This window comes from Mesocricetus auratus, unplaced genomic scaffold (assembly GCF_017639785.1).
Source record: "Mesocricetus auratus isolate SY011 unplaced genomic scaffold, BCM_Maur_2.0 Super-Scaffold_100009, whole genome shotgun sequence".
Classification (NCBI taxonomy): domain Eukaryota; kingdom Metazoa; phylum Chordata; class Mammalia; order Rodentia; family Cricetidae; genus Mesocricetus; species Mesocricetus auratus.
In genome coordinates, this window is record NW_024429193.1 from 65,448,976 (window position 1) to 65,473,011 (window position 24,036).

Sequence of the window (24,036 nt, forward strand, 5' to 3'; positions counted from 1 at the left end):
TATTGTTGTTTGTTTGTTTGTTTTAATTTTTCACCCTGAGATTCAACAGTGAGAACCTTAACCAAAATGAGATCAGAATCATTTGTAGACTTGCTTTATCAAGTGAGCTCTGCTTTCTTCCTAACCTAAGGTGGCTTTAAGTTCATAGTCCTTTTGCCTCAGCCTCCCAAATGGTGGTATTATAGATGTGCACAGTGATACCTGGTTGATTTGTAGAGGAATAAAAAATGTGTAGATTTGTGCTCATTTCTCAGATAAAGGCATTTACCACCTGAATCATTTGTGTATAGCTTATGCTGTGCCATTTGTTTTGAGTGATAAGGGAAAAAAACATGTGGGATTATAGAATGGGGAGTGACTCATCTCTGTTAGGAAGGAAATAATAGTCAATATTCTTATTGTTTTATTTGAGTTAACATTTGTAGAATCTGCTAATAGAGTTGCAAGGAAATAATAGTCAATATTCTTATTGTTTTATTTGAGTTAACATTTGTAGAATCTGCTAATAGAGTTGCAAATTTGAAAGCTTTTTTTTTCCTCCCCTCAGAACCTTTAACCCAGCCGATTATGCAGAACCAGCCAATACTGATGATACCTATGGCAATAGTAGTGGCAATACATGGAACAACACTGGCCACTTTGAACCAGATGATGGAACAAGTGAGTGACTTTTCTGTCTTTGGGATTCTAGGAGTCTCTTTGGCACGGTGCTATGGATTAAAAAAATCAGTCTGCATAACAGACAAATGGTCTGCATAACAGGCAAATGTTCTACCATTGGGATGTACTCAGTCCTGGAAATAGCTTTCCTTGAAGCTTTCCTGTTACCTTATTTAAAGGTTATAGTTGGATTTAAAAGAGTAACCAGGCACACACCTTTAATCCCAGCACTTTGAGGGGCAGGTGGATCTCTGAGTTTGAAGCCAGCCTGGTCTACAGATTGAGTTTCAGTATAGCCAGGGCTTCACAGGGAAACCCTGTCTCAATCAGCAAAAATCCAAAAAACTAGGAGAGAGTGATTTTTTTTAAGACCTGAGATAGAGAAGATAATACAGGAATGAAGATTTAATGTGTATATTTTTGGTTAGCCAAGGGTTTGTAAACATATTTTGTGTGCCTGTTCACTTGATCACTACTTATGAACACCTCCCCCCAATTATTTTGTTTTTTCTTTCTTCTTCAAGACAGGATTGGGGGCTGTCCTGGAACTCACTCAGTAAACCAGGCTGGCCTTGAACTCAGATCCTCCCAAGTGCTGGGATTAAATGCATGCACCAGTACCACCTAGCAATTTGTTTCTCAAGCCTGGAAATCATAATCCTTTTTGCTTAGCTTCCCAAGTGCTAGAGATATGTGTCAGTACCCTTGATTTGAAGTCAATCCTCTTTTAAAGAAACTTTATGCATTTTGTTGTCGATGAGACTAGGTCTCATGTGCCTTAAACTACGTGGTTGAGGATGACTTTGAATGAACTCTTAGGCTTCCTTCCTCCACCTGTCCAGGAACTATATATATATAATGTCCACACACTATACTTGGTTTTAAAATAGGCTTTATTATCACCATCTTAATGATAAAGCTTAAGCTAGAAAAAAATTATGAATTTACTTGTATTTAAATTCAGAATTATTTGACTAAAATTTTATGAGCTTTGTATTATCCTATATGGCTCCTTCTAGCTCTGAGCATATTCCTTTGGTCTTCTATGTTAGGGTAGTTTCATCTTTTAAGAATAATTAAAATGATTAAGGTACTAATTGCCAAGATTAATAGGACCCAAAGTCAAAGTCAACACTATTGGTTTGTTTTCTGATACTAAAATAGTAATGTCCCTTTTATTTTCAAGTTTTTATTTACTTATTTTTGTTTTTTTGAGTTATGATTTCTCAGTGTATCCTTGACTGTCCTGGAACTATTCTGTAGACAAGGCTGGCCTTGCCCTCTCAGAGATCTGCCTGCTTCTGCCTTCTGGGTGCTGGGATTAAAAGTGTGTACCAGTGTTTAGCTTGGAATGGTCTTTTTTTTTCCCCAATTCTGATTTTTTTGATGTATCTTAGTGTCTTATCAAGAAGAGACTCACTGGACTTTGAATAAAAGCACATTTTTTTTTTTGGCTGATATTTCTACGTGCATCTAGGTATCATACAAATGTTTCAGGATGTGTTTAGGCTTATGGGATACACCAGGGTATGTTCAGTGGTAAAAGACAATGTGCTGTTCTAATGGGAGCAGCCCCAGAATCATAAGTGTCTTGGTTTTTGTTTTGTTTGATTTCTTCATGGTTCTGGAGTTTGAACAAGGGCAATGTTTATGTGCATGCTAAGCAAGAGCACTGTCCTTGACCCCTAGAGTGCCTCCTTTTTTGTGACACCATCTAACTTTTCCTGTCTCAGCAGGCACATGGCAGCTCATGGTTTTCCTTTTTTTTTTTTTTTTTTTTTTTTTTGGCTTTTCGAGACAGGGTTACTCTATTATTTTGGTGGATGACCTAGAACTCACTCTGTAGTCCAGGCTGGCCTCGAACTCAAAGAAATGCCTGCCTCTGCCTCTGCCTCCCGAGTATTTTAGAATTTTATTTTTCTTAACCCCAAGACAATTTTTTTTAGTTAAATTAAAAACAATCTTATTTTATATATCAATTCCAGTTCCCTCTTCCTCCCATCCTTCCGTACACCCCACTGACCCCTCCATCTCATCCCCCATTCACCCCCCCCCAGGTTTCCCCTCTTTATAAAGAGGCCTGGCCATACGTTGGTGACACAAACCATTAAGTCCCAGAAGGCAGAGACAGGTAGATCTCTGAGTTCGAGGCTAGCCTGGTCTACAAAGTGAGTTCCAGGGCAGCTAGAGCTATGCAGAGAAAGCCTATCTCCAAAAAGAAAAAAAAAAAAGATCAATTTAACAGGAATCTGAAATTTTAGGGTTGTTGTCTGTCATGTTACCATTTAAATTCATATGTAAGAATATTCATATGTATGTCATTATATATATATGAATATATAAATAAATGTGTTGGGTCTTTTGTTTGCATGTATGTCTGTATACAGTATGCATGCCTTTTACCTGTGAAGGCCAGAAAAGGGTGTTAGATCCCTTGGAACTGGAGATTGGATAGTTATTGACTGCTGTGTGGGTGCTGGAAATTGTACCCTGGTCCTCTGGAAGAGACCAGTGTTCTTAGTCACAGAGGTACCTCTCAAGTTCCCTCTTTTTAACATTTGTAGTATTTACCATGGTGAAGGCAAAGTTGAGGTGCTGAAAAATTGTGGGCATCTTACTTAGGTTTTCCTATCATTTGGTTATTATGAAGTGTTTTAACTTAATATATTATATATGCTTTAGAATTGTTCTTTATTTCTTGTTAGCTTTTGGAGGTGGTAGCAGCAGTCTCAATATAAAAACATAACTGGTTTTCACTTATAGTGTATTCTTAAATATTCAGCTTTTTAATCTTGGGAACAAAAGACGGTGGAAATTAAGGGATTGGCTTTTAGTTTAGAATAGAAAACTTAGGGTGTGTGTGTGTGTGTGTGTGTGTGTGTGTGTGTGTGTGTGTGTGTGTGTGTGTGTGTGTGTGTGTGTGTGTGTTTGTGTGTGGCTGGCTGGCTGGCTGGCTGGCTGGCACCCAGGGTGAGGAGGTGGTTCCCAGAAAGTTTAGTGTGTGTGTGTGTGTGTGTGTGTGTGTGTGTGTGTGTGTGTGTGTGTGTGTGTGTGTGTGAGGAGGAGGTGATTCCCAGTCTTTATCCATACCTGTCTTAAATTAAGAAGCTGGTTGGAAAACAAGGACTGTTGTAATGATTAGAAAAGAGCAGATTTTAGAGTCTAGAGTCACAAATCAGTTATGTGTGGCTAGAATGAAATGATAGATGATGTCACTGTTACCTTCTTGGTGTGAATGGATAGATTTATAAGCTCCTGTTTTGAACTTCATGATGTGACATACCTTTATGCATGATCACTTTCATGTTTTCATAGAGCAAACCTCAGATTCCTTTTTTAATTTAAGAAATAATTCAAATCCACTTAAAATATCCACAGGTACAATGGGGATTGTGTATTGGGGGCAGATGTTCTCATTCACAAGCAAAATTTCACTGGTTGTTTTTTCTTTTCTTTTCTTTTTTGTTTCAGGACTTGATTTCATTGGGGTTGAGGGGTCAAATTATCCCCGAAAATTTGAGACTGCTCCTGGTATGATACATCCAGGCGCCTAATTGCCCCGGATATTTTTATAGATTTTTATGAAATGAAATATCTGTGGATATGTCATTTTTCTGTCTTTCTGCTTTTTTTTTCTTCCTGCTTTTTCCTTTCACTTTCTGTGCCCACATTTACCTCCCCAAAATATATTCACTTAGTAAACATTTGGCATTCACATTGATTGAGCTTTGTGCTGTGGGAATGCAAACACTAATCTTTGAATGTTTGCAATGTATTGTTCCTGGCTTCTGTATCTATGAACTTGCATTACTGGAAAGTATTGGAGCATAAGTGTTCATATGCTTTCCCATCACAATTCCAGTCACAATAGTGCAAAGAGAAAATTCTTGCAAAAAGAGCCCAAGTTAGGTAACTTTTAGTTAGTTCTAACTCCAAGATTATGTTAAGAGCTTACTCATTGGGGGTTCCATTAGCCAGGATGATGCAGATGTCAGTGAGGAGAAAGAAAAGAACCATTGGAATGAGAGGATATGATTTGTGACTTCTATTTCCCTGTAGAAGATAGTTTGGGAGTTAGATTATTTATTTGCCTTTTTCCCCCCTAATGAGGTAGGATTTTACTATCCAGACCAGATTGACCTCAAGGCTCTTTAGTGTATGTACGCACATGTCCATGTCTATCTGCATATGTATATGCAAGCATATGAGATATGAGGTCAGTGTTGGGTGTTGCCACTTTTTTTCTCTGACTACACCTGAAGCTCACCAATTCAGATAGATTAGCTGTCCAGCAAGCTCAAGTACTTCTCCTTTTTCTGCCTTCCTAGTGTTGGCATTAGTCTCATGCCTTTTGTGCTTGGTTTTGTTTTTGTGCTGCTAAGCAATCATTTTCCCATTGAACCAAATGCCAACCTGTACCCAACTTCCATTGGGAATTGAACAGGTTCTCATGCTTGCATAGAAAGACTTTATTTCCTGAGCCATCTTTCCTTGCCTCATACCCTCAAGTTTGGATGTTCTTGCCTTATACTTTCAAAGTACTGGGAGGAATGATACTCATGTTAATTCTTTGCTAGTTTTAGTTTAAATTTTTTATTTTATTGGCACAGGGTCTTACTGTGTATCATGGCCAGAATTTTCCTATGTAGAATAGACTGCTCTGGAACTTTAAAAGACTCTCCGCTTCCTGAGTTCTGGGATTAATGAATTTGCCAACATGCCCAGCAACAGCTTGTAAATTCTTATAGAATCTTTCTTTAGATAGGCTTTAAGAGTTACTTATATATTTTGGGTTCTAGAGTTAGAAAAAAAATAGGAAAAGTTCTACTTTCTGGTACAGATAAATTTTTTTATTAGTCTTTTAGTAGAAGGAACAGATTCTATTTTTTTAAAAAGATTTTTATTATGTATACAGCATTCTGTCTGAATGGATGCCTGTAGGCCAGAAGAGGGTGCCAGATCTCATTATTGATTATTGTGAGCCACCATGTGGTTGCTGGGAATTGAACTCAGGTCCTCTGGAAGAGCAGCCAATGCTCTTAACCACTGAGCCATCTCTCCAGTCCCTAAGAATTCTATTTTTCAAAAATTTCCTTATGGTATTTTTTTCTGAGATTATATGTATGTGAGACAAAAATTGTGAGAATAAGGAATTTTAGAGAGAATGAATAAAGCTCTTGCATGAGAACTGGGAACTGGAGTTTGGACCTGAAGCGCCCACTTAAAAGCCAGTTGGATATAGAGGTCTGTATATAACCCAGAACTTGGGAGAAGGAGATGGGATCCCCAGAGAAAGTTAGCAGCTGGGCTACCCAAAGAGATCAGCTTCAGATCAAGTCAGAAACCCTGCCTCAGTAAAACAAAGTGATAGAGGAAGATATCTGAAAGCAGCTTCTAGCTTCCACATTCATCTGAACACCTACCAGCACAAACATTGTTTTTATGCATGTGAACATAAATGTGCACATGCATACACACACACAGCAAAGGTGCCAGGTGAAGTATATGGAAGTGGGTTGACATTGCTTAAAAGAAGCGGGAAATGTGCAATGACCATAACAGGTCACATTCTGCATTCTCTTATAAGTAGGATTAGGACAATGACTGTTGTACATACTTGATTTTTATCTTAACATCTCCAAACCTAGCAAATCTCTGCAGAGTTCCCTAGAGTTAGCCTGATTTAACCCAGTAAGACTTAAGAACTTGATTTGTGCTGGTTTTGTTCATTTCTAGTAGCAGATAGGTCTTTTTTGTCATTCTTCTGTTCAGCTTTCAAACCTATTCATTCCCCTTTCACTACACATGTGCCAACTTTATGTAGTTCTCTACCACTAGTGTCATTTCTCTTCTGATTACCTTGAGTTTTTGTTGTTGTTTTGTTTTATGTTTGTTTTTTATACAAAATAAATAGATGTAGCTTGCATGTTCTGTTTTGAAGTAGTAGCAAGCATCTCATTAAATGACTGCTAAGATAAAACTCAGGTTTTTAAAGGTACTGCATGGCATGTTGAATCTTGGTGGGAAGGAGGTAGGGAAGATTCTTGGATATATGTATGTATGTTTATATTATGTCCTTTTATCTGTCTCTTCCACTCCTGTTACAGCTCTATAACCTAACTGAAAGTGGCTATGAAATCATAATCTTATTAAAGCCTTTTTACTTTTTACTTCAGTGTTTCTAAATAGTCTTTCTCTGCCTCTGATGTCAATAAATTCTTTCTGGTTGCTGAATTCTAATCATACTATTGCCTATCAAAATGTTAATGTAGTGATGTTGTCTGAACATGTTTTATGACACTTAAATTTATTTTGCTTTTCTTTTTAATTCCTAGGTGCATGGAGAACTGCAACAGAAGAGTGGGGAACTGAAGATTGGAATGAAGATGTAGGTATTCCTAGTCTAACCCTTACCTAATGTATTCTATCCCTAAGTTAGGGATAGAAAATGGATGTTTCTACCTTTGAAAATGCACTGCTAAGATTCTGATCTAAAACTTTTACATCCAAAATAGTGTTCTGAGCCAGAACATTTCACATATGTTATATGAAGGAGACTGGGCATGGACAGGACTCTGTGGAACTACTCTATGGAAAGGGCAAGTTCAGGTGTGTAAGTCCAATACCTGATTCTCAAATTGACCCAGGAAGATAGAGTGGCTGCTTAGGGTACCAACAATGAAATTAGGTCTGGGAACAAGCTAAGTGGTAGAGTGCTTGCCTAGTATGTATTCAGATGTACCATTCAAATCCCATCACTGCAAAAAATTGTTTTTTAGTTAGGCAGATAGTAGGCAGTACATTGTATAACAGCTGCTAAGTCATACAACTCTACTTGGAGCTGTTGCATTATTTGGTAGTTAGTCCTATAATGAATTGGCAGTGGATACAGAGAAAGTTATGATACCTAAGCCTCAAGCATTCAATCCATTTGGCTATGAAACTTTTATTTACCTGATTCCTAATTGTAATTGAAATGACTGTCAGCATGACGCAACTTGGAAAACTCATAGGTGAGTGGTTTGTAAAGACTTTCCTCGGTATTGCCTAGGTAAAAGAATTTTACCTTTCCTGGTCATAGTCAAACTTTGGTTGTTAATTGTGGTTCTCAATGATGATGGATAAAATTATTTTAATATTTCAAGTCTGCTTTCCTTTATATAGGTAGGTAAGCTAGCTTTGTCAAATTGTTTTGATTGTCAGTCCTAGGTTTCTAAAAATTCCAGTGTCAAAGGGTAATGATTTTTGTTTTTGTTTTTTCAAGACAAGATTTCTCTGTGTAGCTATGGCTGTCTTGGAATTCACTCTCCAGAACAGGCTGGCCTCAAACTCAGAGATCTGCCTGTCTGTATAGCTGAACTAAACTGCTCTGTGAATATGAACAAGTTCTAGTTTTTGAAATTTAGTTTATGTTACTAAGAGTTATATTTGAGAAATAAGAGAGTTTAAATCAAGAATGAAAAGAAACAATCCTGTAATTGATTACAGATGCCTTAGAAGTGTAATACAGTCAGTATTAGTGCAAAAGTTGAATATAGCTAATATTCCTGAAAAGGTACTACTTGACAAGCACTTGGACCTGAACTTTTTAATAGCTAGGAGTTAATGTTATTTTTTTCTTCATCTTGGTCATGCTTTTCTTGACATTGAGGGAGAGAAAATGGTGGGAGATAAATGTCCTTTGGGTAGAGGTAGGAGTTGGGATTAGTAACGAGAAAATAAAAAGGAATTTCCTCAATATATGTGACTAGCACAGACATTCCTGTGAATGCAGTGTGTATATAACTCTACTATGTGTTATTGCATAACTTCATTCTGTTAAGCAGATTTGATATCAGCTGATTCAGAATTCCTCTGGGTAGATAGTTTTTTTTCCATAGTTTATCCCTATTTTTTTATATTTACCTTACCTGTGGCAGATTTCTGTCTTTAACTCTTCTAACACCAGAAGTAACTGATTTCTATCTTTGCAGCTTTCTGAGACCAAGATCTTTACAGCATCTAATGTGTCTTCAGTGCCTCTGCCTGCGGAGAATGTGACAATCACTGCTGGTCAGAGGCAAGTGTGTAATAATACTGAGTACCCTTGTAAAACTCATAGGTTGCTTTTTATTGAGGGATTTAACAGTTTTTAGTTGACTAAATAGAAGTTCATATGCTGTAGTATCAAACTTGATTAATCCCTAAAATATAGTTAATTTTATACTTATGTGTGTATACCATGTTTGTGGGTGCTTATGGAGGCCAGAAAGGGAAATCAGATCTCCTGTAACTGGAGCTATTGTGATTTTGAGCTGCAAAATCACTGAACTTGAGTCCTCTGGGAGAGCATCAATTGCTCTTTAGCCACTGAGCCATCTTTGTAGCCCCTAACCTGAATAGTTCTTTAATTATGAAAATCAGTCTGATAAACAGCATTGAGTACATAACTTGTTTTGAAATAAGCCAGGGTCTTTATCTACTCAGGTGAGTAAGAATAATCCAATCTTCATACTCATGGGTTATACATCCACGTGTCAAGCAACCATAATTTGAAAATTCTGCAATGTCTGGGCGTTGTGGTGCATGTCTTTAATCCGAACACTTGGGAGACAAAGGCCTTGAATTTAAAATTTTAAATAATCAATACTCTTTTTTTTTTTTTTTTCCGAGACAGGGTTTCTCTGTGGCTTTGGAGGCTGTCCTGGAACTAGCTCTTGTAGACCAGGCTGGCCTCAAACTCGCAGAGTTCTGCCTCCCAAGTGCTGGGATTAAAGGCGTGCGCCACCAACGCCCGGCAATAATCAATACTCTTGCAATAGCCTTCTGAGTACCGGGGATTGGAAGTTTACACCACCTTCCCCAGTTAATTATATGGCCTTATATATCTTTTTTTTTTTTTTTTTCAGAGACAGGTTTTCTCTGTTTTGTTTTGGAGACTGTCCTGGAACTCACAGAGATCCTTCTGCCTCTGCCTCCCGAGTGCTGGGATTAAAGATGTGTGCGACCAAGGCCCGGCTAGTCTTATATATTTTAGAAATTAGTTTTATGTGTTAAAATCATAGCTAAAGCTTTTTAAATTTCTACCCAATTGAGCTGCTATGTTAGAACTTAATATGTAAAGTGGAGTGTCAAGTGTTGTTATGCTTAACTTTAATTTTAGTAGTTGGTAGGTAAATGCAGGTGGATCTCTGAGTTTGAGACCACCCAGAGCTACATAGTAAGACCTTAGTTCAAAAAAACAAAAAATAAAAAAAAAAAACCAACAAAAACCTTACTGGATATATCATGGCCCATGCTTATCATTCCAGTACTTGGGATACTGAGGGTAGAGAATTATGATTATGAGGCTAGCCTTGGCTACATAGTGAGATCCTGTTTCACAGCGTGGGAAAAAAAACCACCAAACCCTGAAAATTTACTATTTCATTAAATTAATGCTGTCATTAAATATTCTTCTTGGCAATATCAGTAGGATTTCCCTAAATGCTATAGTGGCTCTTATACCTCAAGTTATTTTGGTTAACATATTAGGACTTTATGAAACTGCTGCATCAAAAAATAACCTTCATGTTGATCTAATCATAATCGATGTTAGGTACAGGAATCTTAGAATGTTCAGTCATTATTCATAAAGATCCCTTTCTCTCAAACTAGAATTGACCTTGCTGTTCTGTTGGGGAAGACACCATCTTCAATGGAGAATGATTCTTCTAATCTGGATCCATCTCAGGCTCCTTCCCTGGCCCAGCCTCTGGTGTTCAGTAATTCCAAGCAGAATGCCATATCACAGCCTGCTTCGGGGAATACATTTTCTCATCATAGTATGGTAAGTAGGGAATCAATGATCATACTAACCCAGCAAACACACTTGTTCATTCCTTTGTCAAGGACTTTAAGATATAGTCTTCACTGTGTGGGCCAGGCAGAGGTCTGTCTGCCTCTGGATTTATAAACATGAAAACCATGCCTAGCTGCTTGGCTTATTTTCAATTCTCAGATCATACAATACTTCATTCCCTAAAATGGAATAACGTTCTAATATTCCAAGCAGAAGTTTTTGGGTTTGTTTGGATTTGTGAGATAGTCTTTCTGAGTAGACAGGCTGCCATTAGACTGAGCAGTGGAACTCTGTCATGCTTTCAGGTTATGGTGGTCCTCCTCTCCACCCAGTGCTGAGACCACACGTGCATCATGATGCCTTGAAAAGGGGTGATTTTATAGACAGAAAGGGGCTGATAAAAATAGAAATAGGCCTGGGCAGTGCTGGTGCACTCCTTTAATCCCAGCACTTGGGAGGCAGAGAGTTCTGAGTTTGAGGCCAGCCTGCTCTACAGATGGAGTTCCAGGACAACCATGGCCACACAGAGAAACCCCGTCTCAAGATCCCTACCCCCCTCCCCACCCCCCTCAAAAAAATACATTGTCTCTTCTGAAGTTATTTTTAGTTATTTTCCTTATGAGACAGAAGAGTAGAAAAGTACCTTGTTAACATGTTCTTTTTTTGTGGAAGGGTTAAGGCTAAGGAACTTTATTATACTACTTGAAATCACCCTGCTTAAGAAACCTGGTTCTTCTGATTTTTCAGATTAAAGGACAATGTAGTTTCAGTTTGGAAATTTGGAACTTAGAATACATTTTGATTTTTGGTGTGATCTATTTGAGTGCATTTTGGATTTGTCCCTAAGCAGTGAACTTCCGTAATATTCCCTCCCTCCCTCCTTTCTGTTTTGTGTTTGTTTGTTTGTTTTTTAGAAAGGGTTTCTCTGTGGGTTTGGAGGCTGTCCTAGAACTAGCTCTTGTAGACCAGGCTGGTCTTGAACTCACAGAGATCTGCCTGCCTCTGCCTCCCGAGTGCTGGGACTAAAGGCATGCGCCACCATCGCCAGACTTCCATAACATTTTCTTTTATTTTTTTAAGTTCCATTTTACACTCCAACCTCAGTTCTCCTTCCCACACCTCTACCCCTCTTTTCTCCTCTCCCAGCCCATTCCCCATCCACTCCTCCATGAGTAAGGACACCTATAGGGGGTCAACAAAGTCTGGTACAATAAGTTGGGGTAGGACCAAGCCCCTCTTCCATGCATTAAGGCTGAACATGGCATCCCACCATAGGGAATAGGCTCAAACAAGCTAGCTCATGTACCAGGGATAGATTCTAGCCCTACTGCCAGGGGCTCCTCAGATAGTCTATTTTCACAACTGTTTCTGATATGCAGAAGGCCTAATTTGGTCCCATGGAGTCTCCATAGCTGTTGTCTGTCATTCATGAGTTTGGTTCTGCTGTCTCTATAGATTTTTCCATCATGATCTTGAACTCCTTTGCTTGTATATTTCCTTCTCCTTCTTTGACTGAATTCCTGGAGTTCGGCCTGGTGCTTGTTGTGGATCTCTGTATCTGGTTCCATCAATTACTGAATGAAGGCTCTATGATGGTAGTTGTGATATTTGCCAGTCTGATTATAGAAATGAGCCAGTTCAAGCACTCCTAGCAATCATGTGGATTCTTAGGGTTTCCCTAAGCCAATGGTGGCTGTGTCTATTAAGATACATATCTCTTTCATTGGTCTTCCACTGCATCCCTCCTTTGACCATCCTGTGCCCTCATGTCCTCATCTCCCTCCCCTGTTCTTAACCCCCCCCCCCCCCCAGTTTATTCAGGAGATCTCATCTAATTTCCCTTCCCAAGGCAATCCATTTGTCCCTCTTAGGGTACTCTTATTACCTAGCTTCTCTGGAGCTGTGGATTGTAGTCTGGCTATCAAAAGTAGCTAAGGTTTATCGCAAGATAAAAAAGCCTCTTTGTCATCTGTAAAAACAGCTTCATGCATAGAGGTGTTGTTGGGAAGTAAATATCTAGTTCTAGGAGATCTTAGCTGAATTATCTTATAGAATGAGATAATATATATTTATAGTATTGAATACTTTCTTCATATTATTCCCTCAACAGAAAGTCAGTGGTGTTAAGCCTGTCGACAAGTTTGTATCCTTTTTGTATTTCTACTAAACTGAATTGTAGTCATTTCATATTTCTAGAAAATTACCTCATATCTTTACTTACATTATACGTTTGTAGACTAGACTTCCAAAAACCTAAGGTCTTTTCCAATCTTTCTCTTAGTATATGTGTAGTCTCTCTACTTGGCATTTAAGTTGAATGAGAGTGTTTGTCCTACCTTGTTAGACCTTAGGAAAATGAATAAGATAATAGATACCAGTAGCTGTTTGTTGTTCTTTGTTTTGAGACAGCTTCTCCTTATGAAGCTCTGATTGGCCTAAAACTTACTCTGTAACCCAGAAGGCTTTGAACTTGAAACAGTTCTACCTCCTGAAAGCTGGAATTAGAGGCATATGCACTGTATCCACCCTAATTTCTTTTCTTTCTTCGGTGCTTTAAATGTTTGCTTATTTACTGTGACATGGTTTTTAATATCTCAGGCTAATCTCAAACTCATTGTTGGGGGTGACCTCTGATCTCTACCTCTTGGGAATTACAGGCATGTGCCTCCCGAGTGCTGGGATTAAAGGCGTGTGCCACCAATGCCCGGCAGAGACAGGATCATTCTATTTAGTCTTGCTATGTTGGGACTCAGTATGTAGACCATGCTGGTTCTTGATGCAGTCTGAGTGCTGAAATGAAAGATGTGCACCACTCCTGTCCCCCCTCCCTTGTCTGGCTCCTTTCCTTTTTTTAACTAGTCCCTCTTATGCTTTTGTGTCTGACAACATACATACAATTTCATAGGCAATAGGCATATTATATCCATTTAGGAAAACAATAGTTCTCCACTTTGATTTTCCTGGACACTGGCTTTTGACCAGGTTTATAGTTAACTTTTTATTTTTATTTATTTATTTATTTTGTGAATCCAGGTCTCATAGCCCAGACTGGCCTGAACTCACTATTTATTATGGGTGCTTTTGGGGTTTTTTATGTTTATTTTTTGTTTTTGAGACAGGGTGTCATTGTATATACCTGGCTGGTCTGAAACAGATTCTCTTGCCTTTGCTTCCCAAGTGTTGGGATTAAAAGAATCTTGTGTCATCATACCTGAGGACCTTGAACTTTTTTTTTTTTTTTTTGAGACAGTGTTTCTCTGTATTGCTTTGGAGGTTGTCCTGGAACTTTCTCTGTAGACCAGGCTAGCCTCATACTCACCAAGATCTGTCTTCCTCTCCCTCCTGAGTGCTGGGATTAGAGGTGTGTACCACCAATGCCTGGCTGACCTTGAACTTCTGGTCTTCTGCTTCTTAGTATTCCAAGCATATGTTTGGTTTATGCAGCACTAGGGTCCAATTCCAGGTCTTTGTGCACTATTCCACCTGAGGTCACCTTCATATTAATCTAATCAAGTAGTGGTTGATTTGAAAATGTGAAAGTTTGGAATATTCTCCATTTACCAGGCTCACCCCTACATATCCCTGCTGACAGAATGGTGGTAATAGTTTTTAATGACACTCATTCATTCATTCATTGTCCTGCTATGTTATCTCACATTGGCTACAAACTCATTTTCTTCTTACCTCCCAAGTACTTAAATTTATTGTTTTTTTTTTCTTTCTTTGAGATGGGGTCTTGCTATGAATTGTGTTCCTTCTACCTCAAGATTTTGGATACTAATAATTTCAGACATGTATCAACATACTTGTCTTTATTTTGTAACTAATATGAACTAACATTTTACATTGTAAGGAGTGTCATGCTGGTATTTTTTTTTTTTTTTTTTGGTGCTTACTATGTACTATGCATGCTGTTATATTAGTAAAAACGGTCCATCTTCCTACAACTTTATGATGTGTGTACTACTTTCAATACTGTTTCAGATTAAGAGTAAATTTTCCAAAATATATACTAGGTATTATGACTCTAGAATCTGCTCATAACAATGCAGCATACTTGGTCTGGTAGCTTTTTTTTGGAGGCAGTGTCTTAATGTGTTGTCCTAAACTCCTCTTTAGTAGCTGGGACAGTAGTTATTTGCCATCCTCCTTTGCTTGGTAGCATTCTTTATTTGAACTATGGGTCGTTTTGTGTGTAAGCTGAGCAGAGTTACTACAGTAAACTTCTCTAATCTCTTTGTTGATATGCAGGTGAGCATGTTGGGAAAAGGATTTGGTGATGTTGGGGAAGCTAAAGGTGGTAGTACAACAGGCTCCCAGTTCTTGGAGCAATTCAAAACTGCACAGGCCCTGGCTCAGCTGGCAGCTCAACATTCTCAGTCTGGAAGCACCACCACCTCTTCTTGGGATATGGGCTCAACAACACAATCGCCGTCACTGGTGCAGTATGGTAAGATGATGAGTGACTTCAATCTTTTACACATAAATTTATTTTGTAGAAAGTAGCAGGGGACTGGATAATATATTCTGGGTTTGGAAAGTTGTATGGCAATAAAAATTTGAGGCTATATACCATTGTGTTTAGCTTTTGTTCTGTGTTTCTTTATTGACCTGGCATTTTGAGAGAATTCGCTTTAGATTTTGTGTGTTTGTGTATTGGCCCTGGCTGGTCTAGAATTTCCTGTGTAGACCAGGCTGGCCTCCAATTCAGAGATCTTTCTATTTCTTCCTTCTGGAGTGCTGGGATTGAAGGCTAACACCAGCAGACCCTGTATCTTGTTCAGATGGTCTCTTACTTCAGCTGAAAAGGCTACAAACCCTAAGGATCCTCTGTATCTGCTTCCTCAGCAGTAGGATTACAGGTGTGTGACACTGTGCCTGTTCAACTAGGAGTTGAATTCAGGTCCATATACTTGCACGGCACTTTACTATGATCTCTTACCCAGCCTAAATTCTTCCTAGATTTATTTTCAGTTTTGAAAGTAGTACTTCTATTGGCTTCATGGCTTTGGCTGTCTTAGAATTATATATTTTAAACGTGGATAATTTAGATGTGTTGCTTATATAATTACACAGACAGGACAATGGTATTGATGTGTGTCTGTGTCTGTGCGCACTCATTTTGTTTTTTAAGACAGGGTTTCCTCTGTGTAGCCTTGGCTGTCCTGCGACTCAATCTGTAGGATCAGGTTGGCTTCAAACTCAGAGCTCTGCCTGCCTCTGCCTCCTGAGTACTGGGGCTTAAGGTGTGTACCACCACTGCCCAGCTTTTGGCTTTATTAGGCTGTACTTCGTTACAGAAATTATTCAGTGATTGTCACCTATAGAAGTGAAATGAGCTTAAAAGGAGCTGATTATATGCAATTTGAGTGGGTAGGTGGGTAGATAATTGGGATGTGTATGTCTCTTGCATGGTACATGTCTTCATTTGCTTCTGTTGCTGTGATAAAGACATGACCAAAAATAAATTGGGGAAGAAAGAGTTTACTTGGCTTACATGTCCTGATCATAGTCCATTACTGAGGAAGCCAAGACAGGAACTTAGAAGTTGGAACTAAAACAGAGACCATGGAGGAACACTGCTTCCTGGCTTGTTCCCCGTAGCTTGTTTAGTCTGCTTTCTTATACAGTCATCTCATGTCAGTCATTAATCAAGAAAACGTGAGCCAGGTGTGATTGTATGCCTTTACTCTTAAGCATTCAGACAGCAGAGGCACGTGGATCTTTTTCCTTTCAAGGTTAGGACTTGTACTTGCAGTACAAGTTTTAGGACAGTCAGTGCTACAAAGAGACCCAGTCTCAAAAAGAAAAAAAAATGTAGAGGTTGGAGAGATGGCTCAGCAATGAAGAACAGTGACTATTTTTGCAAATTACTGGGGTTCAATTCTAACACCCACATGGTGGCTCACAACAATAGGTAATTGCAGCTCCAGAGTCTCAGAGGGGATCAGGCAAGTAGGTAGTACACAGGCCTACATGCAGACAAAACATGTGTATACATAAGGTAAGTAAATCCTCTTTTCTTTGTGTTTTAAGAAAACCCTCCACAGACTTGCCAACGTTCAGTCTAATGGAGATATTTTCTCAACTGACGTTCTTCCCACATAACTCTAGCTTGTGCCAAATGGCAGGAATCTTTCTGCACTGAGCCATTTTGCTGGCTGGAGTCTAGAAACTTGATCTTTTCCTAGTTCTAGTATAGGACAGTAATACTACTTTGGGACTTATATCTCTGGCCTCATATATGTTGTATTTTTCTCTTGCAGATTTGAAGAGTGCAAATGATTCAACAGTGCACAGTCCTTTTACAAAGCGCCAGGCATTCACCCCATCTTCAACCATGATGGAGGTGTTCCTTCAGGAGAAGCCACCTGCAGTGGCTACCTCCACAGCTGCACCTCCCCCACCCTCTTCTCCTCTGCCAAGCAAATCCACCTCGGCTCCACAGATGTCTCCAGGGTCTTCAGACAACCAATCCTCAAGCCCTCAGCCGGCTCAGCAGAAACTGAAACAGCAAAAGAAGAAAACCTCCTTGACATCTAAGGTACTTGAGCTTCTCAGAGATATTTTAAAGCAGAGAGGTTATGGGATTTAAAGATATAAACTTTGAGAGTGTGTTTTAGAAATTTAAAGTTGAAAGGAATAATTTTTTATTCTACAAAAAGATTGTAATAAACAATTATATCCTCCCCCCACCTTTCTTTGTAGATTCCTGCTCTGGCTGTGGAGATGCCTGGCTCAGCAGATATCTCAGGGCTAAATCTGCAGTTTGGGGCATTGCAGTTTGGGTCAGAGCCTGTCCTTTCTGATTATGAGTCGACCCCCACCACGAGCGCCTCTTCAAGCCAGGCTCCTAGTAGCCTGTATACCAGCACGGCCAGGTAGAGGAACCATCACCCAGAAGACCGCTTTTGGTAGCTTAGTTTTGTGCTTATTTCTTCACCTCTGGAGAAGCCATATCTCTTTGACTGGATAAAAGTAGTCAATCATAGCATTTTGTTGTGTGCTTTTAAAGAAATACATTGTTTTGTTGTTGTTGTTGTTTGTTTTTGTTTTTTCAAGACAGGGTTTCTCTATAGCTTTGGAGCCTGTCCTGGAACTCACTCTGTAGACCAGGCTGTCCTCGAACTCAGAGATCCGTCTCTGCCTCCAGCCTCCCAAGTCCTGGAATTAAAGTCATGCGCCACCACTACCCAGCTAGAAATACATGTTACTAGGATTATCTTTGACTTTAAACACTTAGTTAGATAAATGCTATTAGGTACTTCTAGAATGTTCAAGTTGTGTTTGTGTTTTGGTTTTTATGTGTGCATGTACACACGTCCACATCAGAGGTCTTTCTCAATTATTCCTCACTTTATTTTCCAAATCAGGATATCTCACTGAGCTTGGGAGCTCACTAGACCAAATTGGCTATCCAGTAAGCTCCAAGAAATTGCCTGTCACCACTTCCCCAGTATAATGCGATAATTGATGTCTCCTTCTCAGCTTTTATGTGGGTGTTCAATATCAGATCTGACTGTCATTGTTGCATAGCTAATGCTGTACTAACTGAGCCATCTCTCTAGCTCTTCAACCTTTGTTGGTTCTGAATGATAAGATACAGCACCTCTCTAATATTTCCTTGGCATATGCCACAATGAAATATTCTTTATTTCAGGCCTTTGCTATGGGACTTTATCTGAAAGGAAGCATTACCCTAAAATTTTAAGTAACCATAAAAGGCAAGGAAAAGGACCTTTTCTGTCTCTTCGGGTGGTAATCAAGGAAACCCATCTTACACACAGACAATCTTAGAAGGATTTGAAAGGAACAATTTTTCTTAATCCTTGGAATTTAAAAACACAAATATCTGGCTTTAGTCTAGATCACATCATTTGAGTCATAATTGCCACTGATGGATGTGAAGATTTTATTTAAAAATTTTGTCTGGAAGACAATTGTGGTTCAAAAAAGGGGTAAATATGTAAGATCAGAGCAGATGCTATGGTACAGGGAATAGTGAAGATCTGCTATTGGAATAAAAAAAATCAATTAAAAAGATACTTTCAAGAAAGACTGGTCATGGTGGTGCACACATTTAATCCCAGCACTCAGGAGGCAAGTACATCTCTGCAAGTTCAAAGCCAACCAGGGCTACCTAGTGTCAACTTGCCCCCAAAAGGGGTCTGGAAAAATGCTCTAGTAGTTAAGATCACTTGTTAATCATATAGAGGACCTGGGTTCAATTTTCAGCACCCACATATTGGTTCATAATTATCTATAACCCCAGTTCCAGGATGCAATTGACCGTGGGCATGCATGTGAACAAAACACTGATAAACATAAAATAATGTTTTTCCCCTCTGAAATATTCTACCAGTAATCTTCGATAAGGTGGTTAGGAGATCCAGAATTCGCAATTTCTTAAAATGAGATTGATCAAAAGATGGAGTGTCTGATTTTCTAGGTTTTTTTTTTTTGGTTTTTCGAGACAGGGTTTTTCTGTATTGTTTTAGAGGATGCTCTGGAACTTGCTCTGAACCGGGCTGGCCTTGAGTTCACAGAGATCCGTCTGCCTCTGCCTCCCGAGTGCTGGGATTAAAGGCGTGCGCCACCAACGCCCGGCTCTAGTTTCTTCTTAATTGAAATTTTTTATTTCAATAGAAGATCTCCACCATTTCCTAAGGTTTTTCTTTTCATTTCCCACAGTGAGTCTTCATCTACAGTTTCATCTAACCAGAGTCAGGAGTCTGGTTATCAGAGTGGCCCAATTCAGTCGACAACTTATACCTCCCAAAATAATGCTCAGGGCCCTCTATATGAACAGAGATCCACACAGACGCGGCGGTATCCCAGCTCCATCTCTTCATCACCCCAAAAGGACCTGACTCAGGCTAAGGTAGTAGCTTAATGATTCCCCTGGGCGTTGGTTAGCAAAGTAGTGGGTAAAAGTCCCTTGAATATTATTATTTCACTTTTTTGGAAATGGTGCTACAAAATCTTGGAGGTGCTGACTGAGATGCTGACAAAAGCACGTTTCTGTGGTTGGTAAACTAAAAGTTCCTTTCAGCGAGAGTGGAGGAGACTGAAGAGCCAGAACATTTCTCTTTACAATAAAGATTTTTTGGTTATAGCAAAAACTGTCTCAAATACCTGTCCTTTCTGATGGAAGATCTGATTGCTAGACTTCAGAGTGCATATATATTAGTAAATCTATCTTACCATGGTGAAAAGGGTAGGATATACCAAAGGTGGTGTGCAGTACCTGTCCAGCAGGATAGGTCTTAAGGATCATTTTATTTTAAATTACTGGGTGGAAGGAATGGCTATGTGCACAAGTACTGGTGCTGTAGGAAGCCAGAGGCATTGGAACCCCAGGAGCTGGAGTTGCAGGTGGTTGTAAGCTGTCCAACATGTTCGTTGGGAACTGAGCTTGGGTACTCAGTTGAGTTATCTTTCCAGTTCCCTACTATCTGACCAAATTGGCTATCTAAGCTCCAAGAAATGACTGGTAGCATCTCTTTGACAAGTTTGTTCTTGCTCATTTCTTGCTCCAGAATGGTTTCAGTTCTGTGCAGACCACGCAGTTGCAGACCACGCAATCTGTTGAAGGTAAGTGTTTTCCAGGATTTGGTTTTAGTTGTTTTCCTCAATGTTAATGTGGGTTTTTTTGTTGTTTGTTTTGTAAGACAGGGTAGTGTAGACTAAGCTAGCCTCTTAACTCACAAGAGATACACCCATTTTTCCTCCTAAGTGCTGGGATTAAAGATGTGTGCCACTGCACCCTGCTCTGTGTGTGTGTGTGTGTGTGTGTGTGTGTGTGTGCGTGCGTGCGTGCGTGCGTGCGCGCGCGCATGCTTTTACCTAGTGCCCTTAGATGCCAGAAGCGAACATTGGCTGCCTTGGACCTGACATTGCAGACAGTTGTAAAGTACCGGGTACTTAGCATTGAACCTGGATCCTCAGGAAGAGGCATCTTTGTTAACCCCTGAGCCATTTCTTTAGCCCCTTAGTTCTTTTTTGAAGATTCTTGATATACCACAAACTGGCCTTCAATACTTCTGCCTCAGCCTTATAAGTGCTGGAATTGATCATAACTTTCAATTTCTCTGAGGTTTTTGTTTGATGTGACTGTACCAGGTGTGTGCCTGTTTGCCTATCAAGGTCAAAGAGGGTGTCACATTCCCGTGGAACTGGGTATAGATGCCATGTAGGTTGTTGGAAATAGAACCTTGGGTTGTCTGCAAGAATTGAGTGTTAACTGCTGAACCATCCCTCTAGCCCCATATCTTTGTTTCTTTTCTTTTTTTGTTGACCTCAAACTCACAGAGATCAGCCTGCCTCTGTTTCCCAAATGCTGGAATTAAAGACCACATGGCTTAATGCTTATTTTTATGTATTTTATGTATGTGTGAAGATCCCCTGGAACTTATATAAATACCATGTGGGTACTAGGAACTGAGCCCAGATCTTCTGAAAGAGTAGGCTTTGCTTTTAACTGCTAAGCCATCTCTTTAGCCACCATCTTTTGTTTTTGAAACACACTTTCACTCTGTAGCCACAGCTAGCCTCAATATCATGATGATTTTTCTGTGAGCTAGATTATAGGCCTGAGCCACCATGCATAATTAGTTTTCTGTTTTAGTTGATTTTTTAAAAATTCAAGTTTACTTTTAATAATTTTTGAGGATGTTGTGAGTACAGGCATGCACATATCACAGCACTCATGGATGCCAGAAAACAGCTCTCAGGAGTCTTCCCCCCCCCAGTCTTCATTGACTGAGATCTCCGAATCAAACTCAGGCCATCTGGTGGTTTATGTGGTGCTAGGAATGTACTCCAGGGCCTGATGTATGATAAAAGCAAGCACTCTGCCACTGAACTATCTCCTCCAGCTCAGAGTTTATAGTTAACTTTTTTTCTCCTTCCCTCCTTAAAAGTAGTGATTCCATTGATTTCTTTCACTGGGCAAATGAAGTATGTGTTGTTAACTGCCTGAAATTAAAGAGTTGTCCTCGAGCTGGGTAGTGGTGGCACATGCCTTTAATCCCAGCACAGAGGTAGGCAGATCTCTGTGAGTTTGAGGTCAGCCTGATCTACAAAGCTAAATAGAGAAACCTTGTCTCGAAAAACAACAAAAAAGAGTTGTCCTCATTGAAACCCCCCCTTTTTTTTGAGTAGTTGAAAACTGTAGTTCTTCTTTGCTCATAGACAGTTCCTGTTTTCTGATGAAGGGAAATCTTTCCTTATTTCTAGGTGCTACAGGCTCTGCAGTGAAATCTGACTCACCTTCCACTTCTAGTATACCCTCTCTCAATGAAACAGTACCTGCAGCTTCCTTACTGACGACAGCCAATCAGCATTCATCCTCTTTAAGTGGTTTGAGCCACAGTGAGGAGATTCCAAATACCACCACCACACAACACAGCAGGTGATTTGGGGTGAGAATTGAGGTTGGGATTGTGAGTTTCAGTAACAGTGGTAGCTGTCTTGTCTTATTTGTGTTGTTGGTTTTTTTTGTTTGTTTGTTTGTTTGTTTGGTTTTTTGTTTTTCGAGACGGGTTTTTCCTCTGTATTTTGGAGGCTGTCCTGGATCTCGCTCTGTAGACCAGTCTGGCCTCGAACTCACAGAGATCCGCCTGCCTCTGTCTTGTCTTATTTTAATCGTTACCCAACAGAGACCACCCTAGCCCTGCTCTTGTGGAAAGTAAAGGCAAAAGTAGTCTTTTTGCTTTTAGCAACTACTCTTGCTACAATTGTTCATTGCCTTGGAAACTGGCCATTGTACATGTCAGTATGGTCTTGGTCTTGCTCCTGTATTCTGCTTTTTGGGGGTGCCAAGATTCTTAATTGGAGCTCCAGGTCAGGTAACCATAGCATTATGTTAATGGTGACCTTTTCCCCATTATAGTGCGTTATCTACACAGCAGAATACCCTTTCTTCATCAACATCTTCTGGGCGTACTTCGACATCCACTCTTTTAGTAAGTATGATGCTTGGAGAGAGAGAGTGTAGTTTGTGGACTTAAATTCCTAACCCTAAGATTGACTCAAGAGGAAGTTGTGTAGTTTTTTTGGTTTGTTTGTTTGTTTGGTTTTCCCTCTGTCCTGAGTCAGGGTCTTAAGTATGTAGCCCTGTCAGGCCTCAAATTCATGGGTAGTTCCCCTTGCTTCTGCCTCTGTAGTGTTGGGATTACAGGCTTGCATTTAACTCACCTAGCTCACCTAGTGGGGAAATTTAGAGATTTTCTTCATGATTTAACGGGGTTTGTAGGAAAAGAAGTAAAAGGATATTGAGAAGCCAAAAGAATTCAGAAGTTCTGCACTTGTAGAACATGACTGAAATTCTCAGCTTTTTCTGTTACACCAAAAGTAGGTAGGGGCTTTGTGTTCTCTGATAAGTACAGGAAAACATACACCTTTTTAAAAAATGGAGGTATACTCACAGCCTGTGATGTCATTCACCTTAATCTTAGCACTCAGGAGGTAGATGCAGCAGATGTCTGTATGTTCAAGGCCAGCCTGGTCTGCAGAGAGAGTTCAGGACAGCCAGGGCTACATGGCAATGATAGAATAATACATCATTAACATGCATAAGGTCCATGTTAAATCCCTAGAACTATAAAAGGAAAAAAAAGCCAGCAGTAAAACAACACAAAAATCATATCTTTTAACTGATACAGTGGTTCTTAGCCTGGGAAATGCTAAATATCAGTCTTTGAAATAGGACATTTTCATCAAAGTGATAGATAAGAAGTCATTACTTTACAGTTGTAAATTTTTGGGTGGAATTAAACTAGGGTTGTCTAGGAAAGGGTATGAGGGCTAAAACTTACTTAGGAGCCTCCAATATTAAACAATTTCAGTTTTAAGTCAGAGCTGGTACTTTCTTCTAGTGAGTCAGCTAGTCTTATAGGTTGAACTAGTGAACCACCAAAGTGTGGGAAAAAGACAGACGCACGTTTTAATTCTTAGCTTTATTCCCTCACTAACAGATGCTGCTTGTCCCTATGACATTTGTGTCCCCACCTACTTTGCTCTTTTTCTGAATAGGATGATGATGGTCAGTGGGCAATGGCTACAAATGTAGCTAGAAATTTCTTTTTAGGGAATCCTGGTACTCTTGGGTTGGCTTTTTTAATTGCAGTGTTTTTTTTCTTCTGAGATAGGGCCTCTCTGTGGCAACCCTAGCTGTCCTGGAAGTAGCACTGTAGACCAGGCTGCCCTCTGCCTTTTGATTGCTGGGATAAAGACTTGCACTACCACTGCCGGATTTAATTGCAAATTTGATGAGAAGATTCTAGATAGATTGCTTATCTTTCCTACCTGTTGCTAATGTTGTTTCCTCTATCTTCCACTGCTCCCCTTTGAAGCACACAAGTGTGGAGAGTGAAGCGAATCTCCATTCTTCCTCCAGCACTTTCTCTACCACGGCCAGCACTGTCTCAGCACCTCCCCCAGTGGTCAGTGTCTCCTCCAGTCTGAACAGTGGCAGTAGTCTAGGCCTTAGCCTGGGCAGCAACTCTACTGTCACAGCCTCAACTCGAAGCTCAGTTGCTACAACTTCAGGTAGC

The 24,036-nt window shown here is 39.7% G+C and overlaps 1 protein-coding gene across 27 annotated transcripts in view; it reads left to right on the top strand.

Annotated features, from left to right (window-relative positions):
- Ubap2l (ubiquitin associated protein 2 like) overlaps positions 1-24,036 on the top strand; it is a 54,318-nt gene that overhangs the window by 14,785 nt on the left and 15,497 nt on the right. For 15 of the 27 annotated variants that reach the window (XM_040752374.1, XM_040752375.1, XM_040752371.1 and 12 more), the window contains exons 8-19: positions 548-660; positions 6,996-7,048; positions 8,634-8,719; positions 10,297-10,468; positions 14,732-14,930; positions 16,747-17,024; positions 17,189-17,361; positions 19,172-19,361; positions 20,020-20,074; positions 21,719-21,893; positions 22,374-22,446; positions 23,836-24,031. In XM_040752374.1, the coding sequence (XP_040608308.1) occupies positions 548-660; positions 6,996-7,048; positions 8,634-8,719; positions 10,297-10,468; positions 14,732-14,930; positions 16,747-17,024; positions 17,189-17,361; positions 19,172-19,361; positions 20,020-20,074; positions 21,719-21,893; positions 22,374-22,446; positions 23,836-24,031 (1,763 nt within the window). Of the gene's footprint in view, positions 1-547; positions 661-4,131; positions 4,192-6,995; positions 7,049-8,633; positions 8,720-10,296; positions 10,469-14,731; positions 14,931-16,746; positions 17,025-17,188; positions 17,362-19,171; positions 19,362-20,019; positions 20,075-21,718; positions 21,894-22,373; positions 22,447-23,835; positions 24,032-24,036 lie in introns of all 27 variants that reach the window. The other 12 variants (XM_040752355.1, XM_040752354.1, XM_040752356.1 and 9 more) reach the window with 1 other exon arrangement.